Source organism: Ambystoma mexicanum, chromosome 6q, assembly GCF_040938575.1.
Source record: "Ambystoma mexicanum isolate Mex_15411 chromosome 6q, UKY_AmexF1_1, whole genome shotgun sequence".
Classification (NCBI taxonomy): domain Eukaryota; kingdom Metazoa; phylum Chordata; class Amphibia; order Caudata; family Ambystomatidae; genus Ambystoma; species Ambystoma mexicanum.
Window position 1 is genome coordinate 989736789 of NC_090937.1, and position 23532 is coordinate 989760320.

A 23532-nucleotide genomic window follows, 5' to 3' on the forward strand; every position below is an offset into this window, starting at 1 on the left:
ATGTAACTCGTCCAATAAAAGGCAGTAACATCAAAATAAATGCCGCCTGTCGATTAAATCATAGGTTCTCATGGTCTGCACAAACGATGCTGGGGAAAATGCCAGCAGGCAATCTACTGTGTACAGCTGCATCACTTTTTAGTGGCTCCAGTTTTAGAAAGTTAGAGGATTTCTTTCAGTTTGTGGGACTCCATTTCATTTCTAAATCGCTGTACTACATATACCAATGTGATTATCTGTTTCCGGCCATTAGTGATGCTTGGAAAATTGAACAATTGTCTCTAGCAAGTACATTCGAAGGGAAACGTTTCAGGCTAGCCGGTGATGGACAGTGCGACAGCCCTGGATTTTCTGCCAAGTACTGCACCTACCACTTTCAGGACATGGATAGTAAGAAAATTGTGAGTTCGGTGGTCTTGCAGGTAACACAATGTACATCCTCAGTGGCCATGGAGAAACTAGGATTTATAAAATCAGTGGAATATCTACAATCAAGGGGAATGCACATCGACCTCATAGCCACGGACAGACACGTTTCAATTGCCAAGACAATGAGAGAGCAGTTCCCGCTTATTAATCATCAATTTGACGTATGGCATCTTGCTAAATCAATCAGTAAGAAAATCTCGGCTGCAGGAAAAAAAAAAGGTTTTGAAAGTATTTTGCAGTGGTCCCAGTCTATCACCAACCATCTTTGGTGGAGCTCAAAAACTTGTGAAGGGTCAGTGGAAATACTACTTGAAAAATGGCGGTCACATGATGCACCACTATACCAACGTTCACCGCTGGTCAGAAAACCTACATTTCCACAAATGTGAACATGACCCTTTGTCCCCAGAGGAGGCAAGGAAGAAGTGGTGGTTGATTCCATCTTCACCGACACACAAAGCCATTGAGAAGATCTTTTTCGACAAAACTCTATCAAGAGATTTGAGAGGACTGACAGAATTCTGTCACACAGGAGATTTGGAGGTGTTCCACAATATGTGCCTAAAGTACAGGCCAAAGCGCTTGCATTTTAGCTTTCGGGGCATGAAACATCGCGCTCTACTAGCGGTCTTGGCCCATAACAGCAATGTCGGATGTGAACAATCTTAAGACTAGGGGTAAAGTAAGGATGCCTCGCTACACTAAGGTGTTTACAAAACGAAGTAAGCAATGGGTGATCAAACCAGTCTATGATGAAATGCAGTTCGACTTTGTGAAAGGCTTTATTGTTGCTGTGTTAGGGAAGCACAGATATGGAATTTTGGACGTTTCTATGCAGAGCAGTGATCCATTGCCACCGAACATTGCAACTGTGCCATGTCCACCCAAAGCACAGCTGGTTGTGAAGTACAAATCCTGGTTTAAATAATTGCAATACGACTGTCTTTTTGTAAATAAATGTTATTGTACAGTGTACCTGTAACCCTAACACCTACCTTCACCATCATGGGTGGCGAACAAGCTGGGTGTCATCTTTGAATTCTCTCTATTCACCTCATATATGTGTATGTATATATTTTTCTCATGTCTCATCTCATGTAAATGTAAATGCTGCACACTGTTAACGGAGGGGAGGCTTGCGTATTGCAAATAATAAAACAAACAAACAATAAATCTCACTTTTAACTCAACTCCTGTGGTACTTTATACTTTCCCTGACCTTCCGCCAAAAATTAAATGTCTCCATAGTTATGATTCTTTGGGGCTGCAAAGCTCGCAGACAACGGGGACAAAATTGGGGGCCTTAGAATGCGCCAAGCGGGCCGTGGCATTTGGGAGAGAAGCCAGTTCGCATTTGCACATTGTGGCGCACTACATAGAGGGATTCTAAACTTCAAGTTCTCACAAATGCCTTTACTACGGGCTGTTGCAAATAAAGAATGCGAAGGACAGCGGCTTTGATTTTCAGCTCGCGCCCAGAAGAGGCCCACAAGTCTTTGTTTTTTGACCTTGAGACAGGGACCATGCCGAAAGAACTTCATTTGAAGGGGGTGCGCAATAACGTAAGAGACGATCAGGCAGAAAATTCAGAAACTAGACCGAGTTTCTTTTTAGTTCAGTATACGAAAAATCGTTGTCAAGACCACGGTCGGATTTACAGACTGCATTACGCAGAGACACAATGGAAATTTCAAATATAATGTGAGTAAATCTTTAGACTCTTTTATACCGGAATGAAGAATTAATGAATGGATGCATGAATAAATGAATGAATGAAGAGCTAGGAAAAGCAAGGAAAACGTGTTCGTAGTGGGCACATGGGCATGTAGGTCCACAGGTCTCACCGATCTCGGTCCTTGGCACAGCCACTTTTCCCTGCACTGCCTACCTACACTACGGGACTGTCTCTGTATCCTTCAGCCCCTTCTCCCGGCATTTACCTTGCACTTGCCACCAGCTGGCCCTATTATTTATCTTGTATTCTACTAACCATGTACAGCACTTTTACCCCCCTCTCCACTTCCCCTTGCGCGATCTGATAGACACCTGGCCTAGTAGGATCGTTGTCTGTCTGCTCTTGTTCCCCCACTGCCTCGTCGCGCATTGAAACACTTGTGTATAGGCGCGTTACAAATGCCATATCATATATCCTATCATTCCACACGCATGTAGACTGTCGTTTCTCATTGTGTGTTGGCCTCGATTTATTTCGTTACTTTTCGCATTGACTTTAGAGCCGAACAAACTCCATTGAACTATCCTTGCAAGCAAATAGTTTCTGATCGGCCGTAATAAATAAAATAATTTTTTTGTTTTCATAACAGGTATTTGATCCCGTTCTGCTACTGTCATCGGTTTGAGACACCGGCAGACGGATTCTTCAATAGACACCTGCAGCTTCGTGTGAACAACTGGAGCACGTTAACCATATTATGGGACGATCGCCAAGGGCCCACATGCCCTTACGCTGTACTAGTGGCTAGAAGCAACATATCAACCTTTACGGTGGAATAGTGCCTAGTTGATGGAACAGCCTTGCGGTTCACCGTGCTTCTAAAGTGCTTCTTTTAACGAAAAGCAACACCCTGTGTACCATAAAGGAACAGTGCGTGACTCAATATAAACCTATACGTATTTGCGGATACAGATAAAAGAAAGTAAATGGCTTTCGGAGTTCATATGGCAATTGCTGAATATTCTCTAAACATTTAATGTCAAATAAATGTACTTTACCAAATGTACCGTGTTGCTGTTTGATTTTAAAGTACAGTTTCATATTCCGAATTGTGGCGCGTTGTGTTGTGAGATGGTTTGTGTTGGTTTCCAGGTTCTGTGTGGAGTCGCGTAGAAGACGACTGGGCGCGTTTGCCTACGCAGCACAGTAACGTCACGGAGAGAGGCGGGGAATATGAATGTTTTGATAATGTCAGGCTCAGGGGCGGGGGATTTGATTTAGTGCCGCAGATGCAGGTCAGCCAGGGCGATGTGGCAAGTGATAGGATTATCACAAAATGGCGGCTCCCTGGTGCCTGTTTTCGCGTGCGTTTAATGGACGAAAACTCGGGTAAGGTCCATAGGAAAGCTTTCTAAAATCGAGCCACTTAGGCTTAAAAAAACATGGCCGACCCGTAGGGACAATAAAAAATGTTACTGGCCATGCCTTTAATCTTCTGATCAAGCAGTAATAATAGTGGAGCTCCTTGCTATGGCTCTGCTTTGTGGGGCCCCCTAATCCCAACATATCCAAAGTTCTGTCTGGGTGAAAGCAGAGGGCGTACACACCTGAGTGTCTGTTTTCCATTTTTGTTGCAAGTATTTTACTTCCTATTCATAATTTTCTGGGAGTAAAAGTGGCTTCTATACCTCTTAACTGCAGGACTGTATGTATATGTTCCTTTGTTTTATCAGTATCTTGTTAAGCACTTGTATGATCACATTGCATGTGTAAGTTTAAACCTTTCATTCATCTTTTTTTTTCTTCAATGATATCACAGGCATTTGTTTGTATTTATTTCTTTATCTTTAGATGGTTTCCCGATTGGAGGAGGAAATAGTCTCAATGGAACAGGAACAAAGTGACCTTAAATTGCATATTTCAAGAACTGATTGGTGGTGCGAAAATCTCGGGACGTGGAGAGCTCTTATTAATGACTTTGAGGTACATTTACTTGGGGTCAGTGGAAGGGGATTTAAGGTTGGGTTATTCATTTTCTGAAATTGTTTTTGTACATTCTGTTGGCAAATTTGCACATTTTCTCCCGTTTTTATTATTTTTTATTGTGAAATGGTTTTACATTAAATTCTTACACAAACTAGAAATTATGAAAATACATTCAATTAAAAATATTACATATTGCCAAAATAGAAAGACAATATAAAACATACCTTAATCACAAAATATTAGAACTATAAACATCTTGATCAGGATCATAAAGTTAACATTTTATTTCACAATTCCAACAATTCGTAGAGGTTTTTTCAAAAACCTATTCAATACGAGTATCAATGAAATATGGTTTCCTCGATCAACCTAATCCACAATTTCTCTCCTGTATGAATACATTTAAAATCAGTAAATCTTTCAAAACATACCAGCCTGAAATTTAAGGTTCTTGAACAATAGATCACAAGATGTTTCATTGTTTTGTACACATCAGTTGCCCTACACAACCTGCAAATTCTCTCTTCCTTTTATAGGCCTAAATTCAGCCCTAGACATTCCATTTGTCCACACAGGAATGGTCATGCATCCAATGCAGACCACAAAAGTCTTTACACTCATGCTGGTAGGGTGAGGCACACACCTAGAAGACAGCATTAAGTGCCTGGTCGCCCTCCAAGATTTAACGATTGACAACCATCTCTGTTTAAACACAGCTGAAATCAAGATTATTTTGCTGGGCATGAGTTCTTGTATATACGTGATTATTGCTTCACTGAAAATGTCGAATCCGAAAATTACGTATTTGAAATTTACAGTGCTCAATAATCACATACATCCCCTCTGGCCCCTATACCCCCTACCCTCAACCCCCTACTTCTTACTTGCATGGGCACACTTACCTTATGTCGACTCTCACTGTGCTTTCCCTCAACTTCTGCGGCAGTGTCCCTTTTTTTTTCTCTCAACTTTAATTTTCCCCTGCTTTCCTTTTTATGGAGGCGGGGACAACCCTGCAATCTCTGAATTCCCATAATGTCGATCAAGGGGAGCGGGGACACCCCGGCAACCCCAGCTCCCCTTATTCAACATTTTAGGAATTTGTTTGAATGACGAATTTGCATAAAACACATATTTGGCATTTCTTTTTTGAAAATGTCAGCCCGATTCAGAGTTCTCCCTGCCTCCACCCCTTTGACTGGCCTCCCTCCATTGGGCATTACTCCCACTGCTGCCCCAGAAGTTAAAAGCCTTTTCATCTTCTTTGACTACAAACTCTTTTTCAGCAGGTAGATTTGAGACCTCAGTAAATCTTGCCATTTCCACTGCCATATGCTCAAGCAGATCCTGACCTTTCTGAATGTGAAACAAAGTGGAGGTTAGAATAGCAGTGGTCGTAGCTAGACTTGACTACTGCAACAGTCTTCACTTGGACCTCCTTATCCACATCCTCCAACTCATTCAGAACAAAAACAATTAGGCTAATAAAACTTGAAGCTTGTGAAAGAATCAAACCAGCTTGGGTGTCTTTGGAATGGCTTTGTATTGGAAGAAAAATTGACTCTGCCCCCCCTGTGCGTTATCTATACACCTTTGCATGACAGGGCCCAAAAGTACCTTGCTGCTTGATATAAAAGATAACACCCTTCAAGATCTCTAAGATCCTTGACTGGAAGGAAATGTTTGCCCCATGCTTTCAGGAACAAAACGCCAGGGACAATGCTGTATGAGGGATATGCTTGCTTGTGAAACTCCCTTCCTGACAACTTAACAAGAAGAGAGTTTTGTCAAATTTAGAAACAACTGAAAACACACATGTTTAAACTAGCTTACCCGCCCGAATAAGAAATCTTCCTGCTTGGATGTCTCACTGCTGTCTGATTGCACTTGCCTACTTTTGGCATTGTTTGCCCCTCCTCTCCTTCCCTTATATGGCGTTTTCACTGATCTAGATTTACCAGGACCTTTGAATGATCACTTTATAGTGTCCCTGTTTTGTGTTGTGTTTTCTTTCCCCTTCTTGGGGTGCCACAAAGTAAGTTCGTATTACATATCGTACTCAAAAATCAATCTTTTTCCTCCTCTAGCCCCAACTCCACCCCAGCCTCAAAAACCTTTAAATTCATTTTCGAGCAGTCTTCTCGGGTGCACAGTGTCTTTCATCCTGGAGTGAAGGAAGACCACCTCTATTGCCTGGTACTTGCAGGCCATTTTACATTTGCTCAACTGCCACCTGACATGTCTCTCTCTGCACATTCCTACCCTGGATCCCCTCCTGCTGCAGGACATTTCACCGCTCCTAGTGAAGGCTTCGATAGAACTTGTGCTGCCTTTGGAGAGGAAGGACTTCCTTTATTCAATCTTTGGTGCTGAAGAAGGGCATGAGTCTTCATGCCCTCCCCGATCTCTAGCTACTGAACTAGTACCTGATATTGATTTCACCTTTGCCCAGATGATTCAGTCCTCTGACCTACTGGACAGATTGGTGTCTCTGGATCATTAGAATGCATATTTCCATGTTCTGATCCATTTGAAGCACATGAAATACCTAGAGTATGTGGTGTGCACACCCACTACCATTTTGCAGCCCTGCCCTTTACCCAATCAAATGGGTTTCCCCAAGTTGTTGACTGTAGTGGCTGCTTGTCTTAGAAGGGAAAACGTTTGTCTTTACGTACCCTGACGATTGCCTCATTTAGGATTGTTGTTCAGATTCTGTTGTGACACACTTGTACCACAGATGTCAGTTGCTGCATATCTTGTGCTTGTCCCTCACCATCAGAAATGCCCACTTCACACCTTCTCAGATCCTCTGATTCAGAAGGGCCATTCTGGACAAAAGCTTGGGCAAGGCATTTCTACTTGAGAGTTTTGTCTTTTACATTGTCCGCATGGTAGAGCAGTTTCATTCCTAGTCTCTGATTCAAGCCTCTGTTTTTCTCACCCTTCTTAAACTCATGCCATCTGCACATTTCTGGTGCCAGAGGCCAGTTGTGTGTCAAGTCACTCCAATGACTACCAAACCTTCAGTCATCTAAGTTCGAGGGAAGCACAACAGGCCTTTTACAGGTCTTGAGCAAAATGTTGCTGGAACTCCTTGGGTGGCCCCTCAGAGATAACCTGTTAATGGGGATATATTTTGGACAACTTTGGGCTTTTGAGACAGTGGTCTAAATGCATCCTTGACGGGCTAGGGAGCTCACTTGTAATCAAATCGTTTTATTCACCATTTCCTTTTTATAACCCATTTTATTGTGATTTAAAACATGCTGCTGCAACAAACAAAACCAACACAACACCATGATTATATAATTTAAGACGTTCTGGATATACAAAAGACAAAGAGCAGGCCAAATCATAAACGCAGGTAGGTCGAATCACACATCTCATCCCTCTGAAGAACCCAAACCCAACGCTTCCTCCAATTTGTGACCTATCTTCTGGAATTTAGTCTGGCATCCTGAGCATTATATATTCTTCTTTCATATGTCATACATATATCCATATCTGATACCCATTTGCTATACCTGGGCATATGTGGCTTGTCCCACATCATAGCTACATTTTATTTAGCCAGAATGACTGCTGTAGCTATCAGCAACTTGTCAAAGCGATCGTATGAGTGAAAGCTCCAGATTCCCAACAACATCTTGGGTCCAACAGGCACAGGCTTCCCCACCATCATAGTCAACCCATCCAGAAGTCTCTCCCAAATGCAGTGTATCATCGGACTTCCCATATAATATGGAAAAAGTTATTGTCTACTCGGTCGTTGCTTCTGGGCTTCACGACCACATCTAATGAGAAGCATACGCGAGTAGTACGTTCTCTGTAATATCTTGAGCTGAATTAAGCGAAATCAGGAGGAAATTGCTACTTCCTTCTGGGACATCAAGGCCTCTACCCAGTCCTCAGGGTCTATAACCCCTACCTCCGCCTCCCACTTACGTTGCAGTTCAAGCAGTTCCTGTGGCGAGAAGAAAGATATGCATTGATAGATGACAGAAGTAACCTTCCTATCTATTCGTTGTGCCACATTATTGGCTTCTAAAGGGCAGCAGGGTGGGACAACATGTACATCAGTAAACTGGGCATGTAATGCATGGGTAATTTGAATATAGTGAAAGCCTTCCACTGCCGGGAGCCCATAATTGTGTTGCAGGTTGGGGAAGGCGACAAGACCTTACCTAGTCCAATGCATGGTTTAGAGTAAGAATACCACAGCGAATACACCAATCTTCTTAATTTCGGGTAGGAGCAAGTTCCGCCACAGAGACTGCACCAGTGTCGGCTTCCCGCACCATCCAATGCCGCAATGCGCCGCCCCCAGACTTTAACAACATGTCGAGTTACCCCTGGTAAAGCCGAGTCATTACCACCCCCATATAATACTTAGACCGACGTGACCTCCTCATCCATATCCGTTCAGCCTTAAAATGGGGTAGGTGCGAGTCCCACCGCCATTTGGGAGGCCCAGTAGTAATGTACTATATTCGGCAGCCTTATACCCCCTCCCACACTGAGCGTTGCAATATAGACAGAGCAATCATAGGTTGCTTCTGTAAGGAAGGTATGGTATCAAAGTAAGACAGACACAAGTGACCACAGTTCAAGGGTGGTAATTGAACCATATCAAGGGTGTGATAAACGTCTATCGAAATCTAAGATGGGAGCCAGCTACGACCATCAAAATAATAAAAATGCAGTCCCTAGATTCACATAAATCAAGCTACATCACTGGTGCTCCCACCCTCAAACCCGCCAAGCAGCAACTCACCCCCCCCCCACAGCCCTAGAGCTGACTCTCAAGGATCTCCCGATCCGGGGCAAGATCTCTACCCTATACAAACGCCTCCAGAAGGATTTTCTTACCTCAAAAACACGATCCATGGCACAATGGGAGGCAGACTTAGGCCACCCTATGGAGGACCAATCTTGGGTGGATATTTGGACCTGCGCACAGTCACCATCTGCCTGTATCACAAACAGAGAATGCGCCTACAAAATCTTGCTGCGCTGGTACTACTCCCCCATAAGGTTCCACCATATGAACCATGCACTCGACCCGGCCTGCTGGAGACAATGTGGTCAAATAGGGTCTTTCTTTCACATGTGGTGGACCTGCCCAAAGGCCCAAAGTTTTTGGAAGCAATGCTTGGCTATCATTGCAGGAATCACCCAGACAACGCTTCCTCTAGAACCCGAACCCATTCTCCTGGGCGTTTCTGTCCCAGGGATTTACCCAAGATCCGGAGCCAAAGCTAAATTACTGTCCCAGTGCCTCCTGACAGGAAGAATAGTGGTCGCTCGTTCATGGAAATCTGTGGAGGGTCCTCTCCTGTCCGTTTGGTGGGTGAAAATATGGGATGTACTAATTGCGGAAAAAGAGACTTCCCGGCTTTGACCTGCAAACCCCAAGTGGCCCGGAGGGTCCTGGACGATGGGGATACTCTCCAGGAGCAGGAATAAAGAACTTGGGCACAGCTGGGTCCAACAATCGCAAGGGAAGGGGTGGGTAAGAGATATGATTGTGTTGCTGATGGTGAGTCAGGAACTCCTTAGATTTCAAAAACCAATTATATTCAATTGTATCAGTATAGATTTTCCAACTTGGGGTGCAAACCCACTGAAAAGAGTGCCTCTGTGATGTGGCACCTACAAGACAATGGAAAGAAAAGACCTTGGCCGTGTGGCCAGCGGTGCGGGCTGCACACCCTTATGCCACTATTCCGTGGTATAGTTAAAAAGAATGAAAGTGTTGCTAACTTGATTCCTTTTTCAAAATAGTTTTAATTAGTAAATTTTCATTTGCATGATACGCCAATCTTTAGATCAAATTATCGTGGCAGAATTAATCAAATATGCGGTCTATGCATTTCGGGTTGAAACCCTTCCTCAGGGCCTGTAAGAGATATGATCTTATCATGATGTATAACATGCTTTGATTAAAACCTGTATAGCTGCCAACCTGCCTTGTTCCAAAAATAAACATAGTTAAAAAAAAATAATAATGCAGTCCCAGTGGAGTCTCGCCAACATAAAAAGGGCCTGTACTAAAAAACGTATTGCCATTCCTTACCGCCAAGTTACAAATTGTGTGAAATAATGTTCAAGAAAAAGAAAGAAGTGAAAAAGAAAGAAGTGTTCACAAAATGATAAATCAGGATGTTCAGGCCGTTGGACTTCCTTCCCCATGTTTTCAGCACAGGACAAGGTGGTTCACTCAAGCATACCACACTCTTGGGCTTCTTCGGCACAAGGACATAGTTGCTTTACAAGCATCAGGGCCCAATTCTCATATGTTATCAAAGGTCTCTTGCTTCAGAGGGCCTGATGTATCAAACTAACAAAAGTTCCTTTTCCTTGTATTCACATAGGGCGATTCACTCTCACCCTGGATCCCCCTCAGCCGGGATCAGATCCATTTTGTACCATAAGCTTGTGTTTGGATCCCCCTCTTCCGGGCTCAGACCCTGTTTATACAATTAGCCTCCCTCAGCCGGGCTCAGACCAATTTTCTTTTTTATTTTTATTAAGCATTTGGCTTTACACTTAAGCATTTAAGCTTTTCTTATAAGAAAAACGAAACAAATTAAGTTTTAAAACACAATGAATTAAACTAAAACTGTCCACTTAGGAAGCAAGAAAAATCATATCAAAGAGCGAGTGTCAAGTCCAGAGGTGCGGTGGAGTCACCAGTGTTGGCGAAGCGGCCACTCCTACGTCTGTCGTATCTTCTTCAGCTGACCACCCAAATACTTCTTTGATATCCAAGTACCGCTAGGATCAGAGAGTTACTTTGCCCTTGAAGGATTGCTGATCACCAATGATCCAATCTTAGTTCGTAGGCATCCCTCAGTCGGGTTCACATTTGCCACAGCAGTATCTTCTCAGGTGACTCACGGTTCACCTCGGATCCCCCTTTTGCGGGCTCAGATCCACTTTTATACAATTAGTCTCCCTCAGCGGGGCTTGTACCAATCTCAGTTCGTTTTAGCTATCGAAGGCGTTTGAATGTGCATAGGGTTTAGCTTGACCCGTTGCAGGACCACTTCAATTTTACAGTTCAATAATTCTCACATGCTCAGTTGGATACCGAACAGAGACCTTCGAATGAGCACCCATGTGGCGCTGGACCACTCTGTGTATGGTACCTATTTCTGTATCGCAAAGTTCAATCACATACGCCTGATCTTTCTTCATACAATGTTGCTGCTTGCAACCTTGATCATAACCCAGTCCGGTCTGCTATCAGTCTCTCTGACTCACCGGGTGTGTTCACTGGTGCTGCTTTGTCAGTACCAAAGACAGTACCACAACGGCAATCGCTTCTCCCCACCTTTGCTGTTATTACGTGAGGTGCCTATGTACCTTTGACACACACGACACAGTTGTTCACCTGTAAATCCCGGTCTTATGTTTCTTTTCCTCGAGGCCTCGTGAAAGTCGTGGTTCTTCGCCGAAAAGGTCAACGGTAGTTCCCTCCTTGCAACCCTCTCTGGTCTTGCCGCCTTTCTCTTCGGTTTAAACTGCCATCTCGGAATTGCTGCTTCCACTTGCGTTTTTTGCCTCTGAGTGTGCTTTTGTTCTCCGCCTTTTATCAGTGTTGGTAAGTGTGATGGAAGTCAGGTGTGTGTAATTGACAGTAATTGCCTGACTCTGCCTGACCCTTGTGTTGGGACATGTCGGGTATACAGCTCTGGTGTTAGTCTGTTGTCGCTCACTGAGAACTGTCCGAGAGAACATGTTTGTGTTGGAAAATGGAGGGGGTTGAGTACCTAGGTATCCTACCTGGTAGGATGGGGAAAAGGTGTTACAAGGAAGGGGATATCGCGTCTCACCTTCCGGTGTCCTACTTCCACTCCCCGAGGACCTCTCATCCAGCTGATCCTCCCGCACGGGTCCACCCCCAGGAACTGGATCCAAAAGCGATGGCCGTGTCCTGGCCACCTGGATGACAGTTCCCTTGGGACTAGCGGGTGAGACACCTTCAGGTTTCTTACACTTCCCACTCCACATCAGTTCCCTAAGGGCTGAATCCACTCTGGCAAACACTATCCGGGGCACCGGATGAGGGGTGTTTTGGAGGACATAAAGATACCTAGGAAGCAGCAGCATCTTAAATAATGCCTCCCAGAAGCTGGACTCTGAAATTGATGACTTTTTTTTGGTATATATCTTAAAATACTGCTCATATGAAATCCTTCTGTTTTTCTCAGATGAAATGTACATGTCTTTTAAATGTAGGGATTGAGAATGTAGTTTTAATGTCATCGTTCTTCTTGTCTTTTTAGTGCTGTAATTTTGTAAATGTGGATCAAGTGTATTGTAAACGTTTTTTTAAAACAATACACAATAAAACATTTTTAAAAAGCTGCCTTTGCCGCAAGTGTTATTGAGAGGGTTTGCCAATGCCTCACATCTTGCAGAAACAGATCTGTAATGGTATATAAGTTACGAGAAAGAAAGTTAAGTGGATAAAAACCAATGTGAACCTCCCCCCACCCCCTTCCCCTGCAGGTACCTGAAACCCACCTGTGAGACGTTACAGGGCCAGTCAGGGGGAATCGCCAAGTCGCCTCCCTTCACCGGAAACAGAACTGACTTATGCCAGTTGACTGTAAGCCCAGTAACCGCTTCGCTGTCTCTGAGACATTTGGTTACAATGGGAAAGAAACCCTGGGGTTGCCAAAAATATTAAAAGGTCACCCGCATAGAGGGAGACCCTGTCCTCGTGTACGATGGACCAACAGAAACCGCTCCATGCCAGATCCATGCAAAGCTGTATAGCCAGTGGTTCAATAGCATTTGTAAACCAAAGGGGGAGGGAGTGGGCAATCCTCCTGGGTTTCCTGCTCCCAGGAGAAGGTCTAGATGTTACCCCATTTACCTTAACCCCAGCAACAGGAGTCGTGTACAAGAGTTTGACCCAGTGAATAAACTTCTCCCCAAAACCCATCCCTGCCAACACCTCCAAGAGGTGCTCCCACAAGCCAGAGTCGAATGCTTTTTCAAAATCTATGTCAAGAAGTGTCAAGGGCTCAGGAAGAACTGAAACACGGTCCATTGTCAGATGGAGGCGCCTGATATTCATGCAGGTGGATTTGTCTGGCAAACAATTCACTGGTCTGTGTGTATCGGTGAGGTGATAACTCGAAACACCCAATTTGCGAGTACCTTAGCCAGAATTCCATTTATAAGAGAAATAGAAGGAGCACATATTAGGGGATTTGTCCTTTTTCAGAATAACAACTAGGGTGGCCTGCCTCAGGTCTAATGGCAGGGAGCCCACCTCCCTACTGTGTAGAAACAAATCAAGCAAGTGTGGAACCGACAGGTTGCCTAGCCTCTACCGCACTTCCACTTGGAGCCTGCTGGGGCCTGGAGCTTTCCCAGACTGTAGCTGGAAGGTTGCATCCGCAATCTCCTCCTCGGTAATCTCTACATCCAGGCCAATCGACTGTTCTTCAGAAAGGCGAGGCTCATCCCACAGGGGCCCTGTATAGTGCTTTATAGTATTCCACGAAGCATTCTGCAATCTCAGAATTTTCTGTATGGCCTTCCCATTCTCATCCAGTATTTCCCTAATATATCTATTCCCCTCATCGCACCAGTCAAGCCAAGCCAGCATTTTCCAGGCCTTACGCCCAGCTTTGTAGATTCTGTTTAAGCTATCGTGCGCTTGCCTTGCGTTATCCAGTTGGATATTCCGCAGTGTTTCGGTGGCCGCCAAAAGTATTCTATGGGTGCGAGAGGTGTCTGATTGGAGAAAGTCTTTCTCTAATTTCTTGACTGCAATTTCAGCCTTCCATATGTGCTGTGACTGGGCCTTATGTTTAGCTGAGACCAGGGATATCCTTTCTCCTCTAAGCACTGCTTTATACCCCTCCAGAGGACCGTCGGACTGTCCACCGACCCAGTGTTAAGTGTAAAGAAGTCCTCGGTTTTGGACATGATCCCTTCCATAATTTCAGGAAAGCCAAGGTAACAAGTGTTGAAACGCCACCCCATCTGATGCATGCATCTGCCGCTCTCCGTAAGAAGGGAGTGGTCCGAAACACCTCTCACCAGGAACATGGCAGATGTAATCAAGTGTGCCTACAGTATGCGGAAGAAGGAAGTCGTCTATTCTAGGCATGGAGGCATGCACCCCCTAGTGGACGGAGTAGCCCCTAGTCTGCTCGTTAAACATTCTCCACACATTATACAGGTCGAGCGTAGTTGTGAAAGTGCGTAATCTATTGGGCACAGCAGGGTCCCTGTTCCCAAGGTGAGTGCGGTTAATGGTCGGGTCCATGACATCATTAAACTCGCCTCCCAAGATCCACAACTCAGTCTGATGGGAGAGTAGTTCATTTTCAATGGTATCTAGGCGGTCCATGGACAAAGGAGGAGGGGCATAGACGGCCAGGATAACAACTGTGGTCCCCCACAGTCCCCCCACAACCAGGACAAATCTACGCTGCAGGTCTTTTTTTGCAGAGAGGACCGTAAAAGGTAACTGTTTGTGGATAAGTACCAACACCCCTCGAGAGCCTCTGAAGAATCCTGCATGTGTTGCGCTTCTATAATTAGTTGCCCTAAAATAATTGCAGTCTGAGCCTGCTAGTTGTCTTTCAAGGAGGAGAGCCATGTCTGGGGTCATGCCTATTCAGAAACTGGAGAACCAGGCCCGCTTAATCCAAGAGCACAAGCCATTCACGTTCGAGGACATCAACTTAAGCTTTCTACTTATGCAATCAATCCCCATGGAGTCACAGAGAGGGAAATGTGTCTGGATTTAACCCCATGCCCCAAATACACCCGGAATGCATTTATAAGAAACATGTCGAGCATCGAATTCCCTGGTACCCCCTCCCCATGCTTCACCCCAACTCGTAGTACCCGTCGCCCAAACATTTGACTAAAGAGAAGAGATAGATTGTCTAAGAAGTCCCTCAAGCCAGATCTAAAGAAAGAAAAAGATCAGGTGAACAAGGAAAGAATAAGAAAAGGAGAAAACAAGAGGGGGCCGTCCTCTCCGTCATGGCCAGTGCGCCCAATTCACCTCCATGCCAGCAGGCAACATCCGTGTCCCGCCCACTCCTCCACTGCTGGGACAGTAAATTCCTGCAGTTCAAAAGGTCTCAGTCTGCATTCCACGACGACTGTGAGGCGTCTCCCGGGGGAAGGGCCGCAGGTGATGGAGAACATGGCATATCGGAAGGATCGAGATCGATCAGGCATTTCCACACTTGTCTGCCCCGGTATCTCTCCCCAGGTGAGTCTCTGCCCATGTCCATGCAGCCTGGGGATCAGAGAATTTCTGGATTGTTCCATTATGGCGTATTCTGAGGAGCACTGGAAAGAAGAATGTGAATTTGACCCCATGTGCATGAAGACGTCTTCTGACCACGTCAGAGGATTGGAAAGCCCTCTGGACCTCCCTTGTGTAGTCTGGGAAGAAAGAGATTTTGGCACTGTTGTATGTTATGGAACCCTTCACCCGTGCCTTCTGAAGCAGGGCATCCTGATCCCGGTAGTTAAGGACCCTGGCTATCACAGTGCAGGGTGGAGCCCCAGGCGTCGTCGGGACCTGGTCTGCCCTTTCAAAGGAGAAGAGGTTTGAGAGGGTCTTGATTTTCATGAAGTCCATTAGCCAAGTTTCCAGGAAAAGTTCCATACTGGGGCCCTCAGATTTTTCAGACATGCCCACGATGCGAAGATTATTTCTGTCCCGCCATCCTCGAATCTATCTTCAACAGCTTTCATTTTTTGGGTGACTGAGGACAAAAGGTGCTCCATTGCTCGAAGAGTGTCTTCAGAGTCTGAAATCCGCTGTTCCACTTCACCCATTCTGGACGCAAGCTTGTGTGAATCATGACAAAGCAGCAAGACGTCAGAGCTGAGCCCATCAATCTTCCCCTTCATGGTGTTCCTGGAATCCGCAAGGGCACTTTGAAACACAATGCCTTGATGTATACGCAGCGTACAAATGCACAATAAAACTAACATCTGCCAAAGAGAAGGTAGCAGGAGGAGTCCAACAACACCGCACCTGAAAGGGCAGGTTTAGAGGCCACAGGGGTAGTCACTGTGTACTGATCCATTTTGAGCTGTGTGCCTGCCTTCTCAATCTTGTCTTTGACCATGGTGTATGTCTGAGGGTGCTAAAGACCCCCCAGTGCCATCAGGATCCAGTCCGATTAAGGGACATCCCATGGGTCTGCAGCACTGGCAACGTATCAAAGTGTTGTCAACTGATGATAATGCGGCGGGGCCGACATGCGCTAGCCCTGAGGCCACCAGGCTCACGCACAGCAGGATTCATCTGCTCCAGACCAGAGGATCAGAGGCAGAAGGGAGCCACCCTGCACTGTGAGGCAAATCGGGGGTACAACGGCAGGCCAGGATGAGGCCTGTTGGTTTCAGTGTGAGCTGCCTCAGACATGGGGAGCAGAGGCGGTGCAGCCAGTAAAAAGTCACCACTTCAGCAGCATTCTCAGTCCACCACCCTGCAACGTGCCACCAGTATCCTGCGGAGTGTGGGTCAGTGCTAGAGGGCAGAGGGAGGAGGCAGGTTTCTATAGTCTACCATCGGGGGGGGGGGGCCAGGACAGAGCAACAGTCCCAAAGTCTCCATGGCTGTAGTGGAGCGAAGGTGTCCCAGTGTAGGTTAAGCAGGATTGTGATTTTCAGAACCTGCTGCTGCGTTGCCTGCAAGAATTTGGCAGCACTGGTGTGGGTATAGTATGGAGGAGAAGGGGCTTCTCACAGAGGGCCCACCACCACCAGCAAACTCCTGGCAGCACCCACAGGCACCCGGATTGCACTCCCCAGTTCAGGGGCATGGCAGCGCTCTCTCTCTCTCATTGCCACTGCAAGGATCTGCAGCTCCTTACACCAGCCCCGATCACCATGGGCCGGCCTCCCACCGCTGGCTGGTCTCGAGCTGGCTGGTCTCGAGCGGCCCCCATCGCAGGTGGCCCTAATGACAAGTCCCCTGGAGTAGAGCCCCCACAGCTCACCGCCTCCACGTTAGCCGGTCCGTCAGCAGCAAAAAGCCGCCCGCAGTGCTCATCGCCCCAGGGCACAGGACGGTCTTCGTCGTCACAGGTAGTGTGTGGGTCAAGCAACTCTCTCTGGCACTGCGCCAGCCCCCTGCAACTGGACAGCACCGTGGGTGCCACACCACACCAGCACCCTGTCTGCAGGACTGTCGGGTCGCAATGCAGTATGCTTGGCAATCGGGTGGCGATTTTCCCTGGGACTTCAGTGGGCGGTCTGGGGTCTTCACGCCGCCCAACCGACTTGGCAGAATGTCAGGATATACCGGCCTAATTGGATCTGTGCAGCAGGATAGGTTAGGCTGCAACTGAGCTCACTAGCACACGTCACCATCACGCTGGCTCAACAGCGCCCTAGGGAGCTCACCTGGATGAGCTGATGGTGTACGTTCTGTGGTCTCTCGCAGAGACGAGGAGAAGATCAACCTCTTGGAGCTGTGTGCCATAAGGCTGGCGCCTATTGTTTTCCTTCTCTCCATACGAGGCAGGTGTGTCCAGAATGTGAAGTACAATACCCTAGCCATGTATTACCTAAAGGGGGTCACTGCCTCTTTGCATGAGGCAGTGTGACTGAGTTTCTGGGCATTGAAAAATTGCATGTCAGCTGCCCATCAAATTAGGAAAGAGAACCTTGTAGTGGACATTGTGAGGGGTGGCACAAAGTTGTAATGTTTTCAACATTAGACATCTTTATTCAAATAAAGGGGTTGGATAAAGGCCTTTCTGTCCCCATCTTAAAGAGAGTTCCCCTGCCATTGAAACTAAAACTAAAGATAAGTCTGTATCTCATCAAAATTATGTAAACCGTCCTTGTGTCCAAAACATATCTGACTAATGTCTCTCGTATAGGTTCCCCAAAAAGTGTTCACATGTAGATCAAATAGATAAATCCAACAAAATAGTCTCCTCTAAGAAAGAGTCAGTGGATCCAGAGGGTGTTTTCCTTCACCTGGATTATTTCATGAAGGATGATGAAAGTGTCTTTTCTTTAAACAATTTTTCCTTAAGAAGGGCAGGAATGTCTTTCATACACCAACCTCCCAAGGCTTCAAAAAGTGTCTTTTTTACACAGCAACTTCTCAAGGCTGGCAAAAGTGTCTCTTTTACACAAGAACTTATCAAGGACAATTTCCTGGTATACTCTCATGCCAGTTATCTTTTCTCAATGTCTTTTTGTTTCATATACTTAAATGGATTACCTGTTGTACTCCCCTGCCAGGAATTCCCTTCTGGTTGTGTAGATCCCTTGATATACTCTCCTGCCAGGTATCTTTCCGCCAAAGTCTCACTGCATGTATTTCATTTATCAGGCCTTTTTTCAATGTTCACACTCTCTTTCAGTATAGCACAGTTGTATTCCGGCACTGTCTACACTTCACGCTTTAGTTACTACTTGTTCAAAGCATCCCCATATGGACATCTCATTTATGCAGACTTGTTCAAGTTCTGTCTTTTAACTTCTTCACCGGTATTCATTTGCTTGTGGCAATGCTTTCTCCAACTGTCCCCATATTGATCTCATATATGGAGACTTGTGCACATTTTGTCTTTCACCTTCTTCATTAACATTCATCTGCTTGTGATAACATTTGCTTTAACTTTCCCCATACTGACGTCTGAAGCATGAGGATTTGTACAAATTCTATCTTTATTTGCTAGGTATTCAAAATTAGTTTTTATTGTTCATATGCCTGTCGGTACGCCCGGCGGTTCCCACCATCACTGGGCAGACTCACCGGTGTCTGGTAGCGTTTCCAACCTGTGGCCCGTTGCTGCGGCGAAGTCTTCACTTGGCGATCGCGTCTCCCATTTTGTAAACCCTCTGTAAGCTCTCCCCCCGGCTCTGCATCAACTTGCCAGTGAAGCTGCTGATGTTTGGCACAACCTCATCCTCAACAGCTTTGCTCCTGCTGCCAGCACTTCAGTGGCTCTCAGTGGTTCTCCCCGGGTGACTGCTTGCTTCCCTGGATCTTCTGCCACTCTGGTAGGTAACGCTTACAAGCAGCCGCTTGAAAGCATCTGCCTTCTTCTGCACGATCTGTTCCCTTGCGTCTGCCTTCACCTGAGGTTCTGCTTTCCGCTTCACCCGCTCTGCTTCTCTCTTCTCCAACTTCCAATTGAAGGCGTAAGCCATTTTGTAATGTCCTGCGCAGCTAAACTTCATTGAAACAATTAGCCTGCATGTTTAGCTTCGAGTTTCTTTCACTCCATATTAACTCTTTTCCTCGTCTCAGTACTTGAGTCGTTATGTGAGTTGCAGTCCATAGGATTTTTAGGCCTTCAAAAATGTTATTTCTTTTAGGATTTTTGTTTAGAACAATTATATCAGAGACACCAGAGGTTAAATGTGTATTACATGTATATTGGGTATGAATGGTATTCTGCTCAGAATGTTTTGCAGAAAGCGATCTTTGGGTCCTACAATGGGAGGGATTTGCAACATGACAATAAGCCTTTAAGAATTCATGAATTATGAGGTTGTTTTCTCTGGCAATTGAAGAATACCACATCTCTCCTGATGGGGGTCACCACCGTTCCCCGATAGCCATCTCCTCCCATGATACCCCCCCAGGGTCAGGTTTAGGTAGCGACTGCTGTCCCGTGGCCACATAGGAGGAGATATCCGGCAGGGAATCATTTATGACTATGCAGGATTCAGCACAACATACTGATCCGGGGTTCATTGGTTTCCCATGAGCAGCAATTGTCAGGAAGTCCTTGACGAGATATTCACATCTCGGGGCACCACTTTGTTGCACCGATTTACCTGTGTCAACCCTAGTTCTGTTCCAGGTAATTTCTCTTGCAGGTTGTTCTAAGGGACACATTGATGTAAACTGATACAGTCCCTCTGATTCTAGTTATTCCAGTGACCCTCATTTAGTTTGCTTTTGAGTGGTCTCAGAAAATGTGCTACCCTGAAGTTCTGGAAAGGTTCATCTTTCACCGCCAGCATATCCCGGCAAGAGTGGACCTGCTCTCACTGTCGGCTGGATCCTTCAGCCGAGACTGAGCAATCTCAGCTTTCTTGCTTTTCTACTAAAAGGCTAAGGTAGGGGAGTTGTTTGACTATATCTTGTGACTGATCCTTTGACCCGGAGGCCAGCTACCAAGTCTCTCTAAGCATGCAAGTGTTGAAAGGTCTCGGTTTGGTTTGGCCCTCAATTGTCTGACTTGTTCTGTGCTTCGTTTCCTGTACTTTCATTGCCAAAGGCATACATTTGAGGGTTCTTTGACACTGTTTCAGGCTTTGAGATGTCAGAAGCTTGGTCTCTTCCTCACTATCCCCATTGTGCAGCAATTTCCGAGGTAGTAACTAACCAGTTCCCACCACACCAGGTTTTTATTCCTGCCTGAGATTGCAGTTTTTTTCTTGTGTTCTTAATGGAAACTCTATTCAAGCCTTTGTATGTGTGCATTTTGCGGTTGCTCTCTCTTAAGGTGGTGATTCTCCTGGTTTCCATCACTCTTGCGAGACAGGTGAGTGCGTACAGACTCTTTCTTGTAAGCCTCAGTAACTTTTCCAAGAAAAAGGTTACTTTCAGTTTGAGACTCTCCTTCCTTCCCAAGGTCTAGGATAGTGGAAAGGTTTCATCATCTGGATCATGTGATCTGTTCAGGGAGTGGACCCTTTCAAGTGGGGATGGGGCACCTCTCAACCTGTGGCAGAAGACCTACCATGGTACTTGCCATAGCCACTCGCCCAGAGGTGGGGGTGTGGGAGTTGTGAAGGCCTCAGTCTCTGCCCCTTCTACCTAGGCCTGGCTAAATGTGGACGTACCACTTATTGCCCCATACCTGTTGCACACAATGCCATCCAACATTTTTATGGTATACACGCATTTCGTCGACCACTTTTTCATCGTGGGACTTTTCATCGCCGACCGTTTCATCGGCATGATTACTTAAGTAAGGAGAGGTTTGGGGGGTGCAGCCCCCCCATAAATAAAAATAAAAAAATGTTGGCGATGAAACGGTCGGCGATGAAAAGTCCCTCGATGAAAAAGTGGTCGGCGAAATAACGTAGAACCATTTTTATTTGCCCCCTACAATACACATCAATCCTGGTGGTGGAGAACAGAACAAGCAGCCCAATCAATTGATAACTGGCAGAGAACAGCAGGACCACGGAGCAATCCTCACTACAAACCCGCAATTGGAAAGAGCCATGACAAGTGCCTGTGAGCTTGAAGAGTAAATGTGGTTGTTGTGGGCTGCCATCGCAAAACTAAAGCTGACCCGTGGTGTTTGAAGATCGGACAAAGGAACGTGCAGTTGCAATTTCAGAACTTCGGTGGACTAGAGATCACCCACCCAAGAACTCTGTGCTCTAGGCCACTATTTTTTTATTTATTTTTTATTATTTATAGCATTTGGTTATACGGCCAAACCCTTGGGTCTCACGGCGTAGGTTACATACATCTTAGGCAAATATATAGCAAAACTCTGGCGGACCCATAGTTAAATAGGGGAAGTGGGGCTTCAAAGGTTTTTAAAAGCCTCAGCCTTGTACCAAACAACTCGGGGCAAGAGCAGGCAAGTGATTGGCCCATGGATCCAAGTGGGCATTCAGACCAAGAGGAGGGGGTGCTGTGGGGTGTTTTCCGGTGAGCTCAAGGGAGGAGAAGGCGGACAGATAGACTAGACGGAAGAATCATGGTAGAGCAGAGTGTGGATAAATATTAATGAGCATGTGCCAGGTGAGGTATTGTGCATGTGAGAAAGTGGTACTTGGGGATGAGTGTGTGCGTGGTGGGGAGAATGAGTTAGTGAGATTAAGTGGAGTGTAGGGGAGTAAGTAAGGCTGAGTGCGAGGGAGAAAGGAGAGTGACTGGAGGAAGTGATGCAGTTTAGAGGGGAGTGAGTAGCGGATGAGAGAATAGTGGGAGGAGAGAGATGTGGGAGGACCAAGTAGTGGGAGTAGAGAGAAGAAGAGATTAGTGGAAGGGGAGGGCAGTATAGAGTAGTGAGAGTAGAGTGTAGTGGAGGGTAGTGGGAGAGAGAGTAGTAGCAAATAGAGCGGAGGGTAGAGAGAGAGGGATTAGAGATTTAGAAGTGGAGAAAGGTGAGATAGTAGGAGGAAAAGCAGGGAGGAGAGTAGGAGAAAGGAAGAGGAGCCTGAGAGATGAATAGGGCAAGGAATACAAGGGTGGGAGAGGGAAGGACGGTGTACTGTCATTTTACCGAAGCCTTTTTTACTGAGGTACATTTTACCGAAAATAAAAAATACTGATTTATTTGGGTGTCCCCCACCAAGTCTCCTGTTCACTTATGTTTTAACCCCAAACCCCCCCCCAATCGCCTCCGCAACCCTTTTAATACCTTATTCCCCATCCCCCTCCCCCATATATAATTCAATTTCGATATTTTTCTGTAAAATGTTTACAGTAAAATGACTGGGTACCAGGAAAAAGACAAATGGTGCCTGGGTAATTGAAAGGCACCTATTCTAATTGGTCATTGGTATTCTTGTGGGACCCCTAGGTAGGAATAAGGAAGTCCCAAAGGAAGACCGAAAGATAAGGCATTTGCCTTTAGGTCATCATGACCAGACAAAACCCAAGAACTTCGAGAATTGGTGTGTTCTTGAGGCCATCTATGACAATCCTCAGAGGGCTCTCATTTACTCTCTCTCTCTGATGGGAGTGTGGGGGCAACTTCATCCCTGGGATCCCCCTGGATGGCCACCTCTTTGTGTGCTTGACCAGTACTCAGGCAGGCAGGGCGGTTACCAAGCAGACCCTTTTCAAATGGTTTGGTCTCTACGTTTCGGAAGGCCACATTGTAACCATTGGGGAAGTGACTGCATGACTCAAGGGTAATTCTATCAGAGGCCTGCTGGTTATCTATGCTCTGTAGATGGATTGCCCTGGCTGTTGAACATTTTCATGTGGCCACGTTGCATCTTTGTTCACGTTACAATTATTGCTTGGATTCTCTGACAAATCCAGGGTATTCGTCCCCTCTGCCCAGGGGGAAGCCACCCCCATTGGAACTAAGGAGGTGAGCCAGCTAAGCTGACAGGGCAAGTGGGATCCCACTGGCGTTGCAACCCCCATCTGGGGATAGGTGATACACGGATATGGATATCAGTGATTCTCCCTATTCCCAACTTCCCATTACTTTTGCTGGCTACATGGGTTTGAATTTTTGTAGTGACTTGAAACTTCATTTTGGACTGGCTGATGTGGTTTCTGACCCTCTGTATGAAGCACACTCACTTAGAGCGAGAAGAGGCTGGATTGACCCACCCCCTTGCACAGAGAGAGAGATAAAGAAACAATCCATGTTGAAGCAGTAGGGAGAAGCATGTGGAACCTGAGAAGGACTGGACCATCCTCCTGGTAGTTGTGGCTAGATAACGCCAGACATGACCAGGAGAGCTGCGACCTGGCC

At 46.0% G+C, this 23532-nt stretch overlaps 1 protein-coding gene across 2 annotated transcripts in view; it reads left to right on the forward strand.

The window, feature by feature from the left end:
- The window catches only part of SNX25 (sorting nexin 25), a 1900476-nt gene that overhangs the window by 1513687 nt on the left and 363257 nt on the right, over window positions 1-23532 (forward strand). For both annotated transcript variants that reach the window (XM_069631510.1, XM_069631509.1), the window contains exon 11: window positions 3956-4087. In XM_069631510.1, the coding sequence (XP_069487611.1) occupies window positions 3956-4087 (132 nt within the window). The remainder of the gene's footprint in view (window positions 1-3955; window positions 4088-23532) is intronic.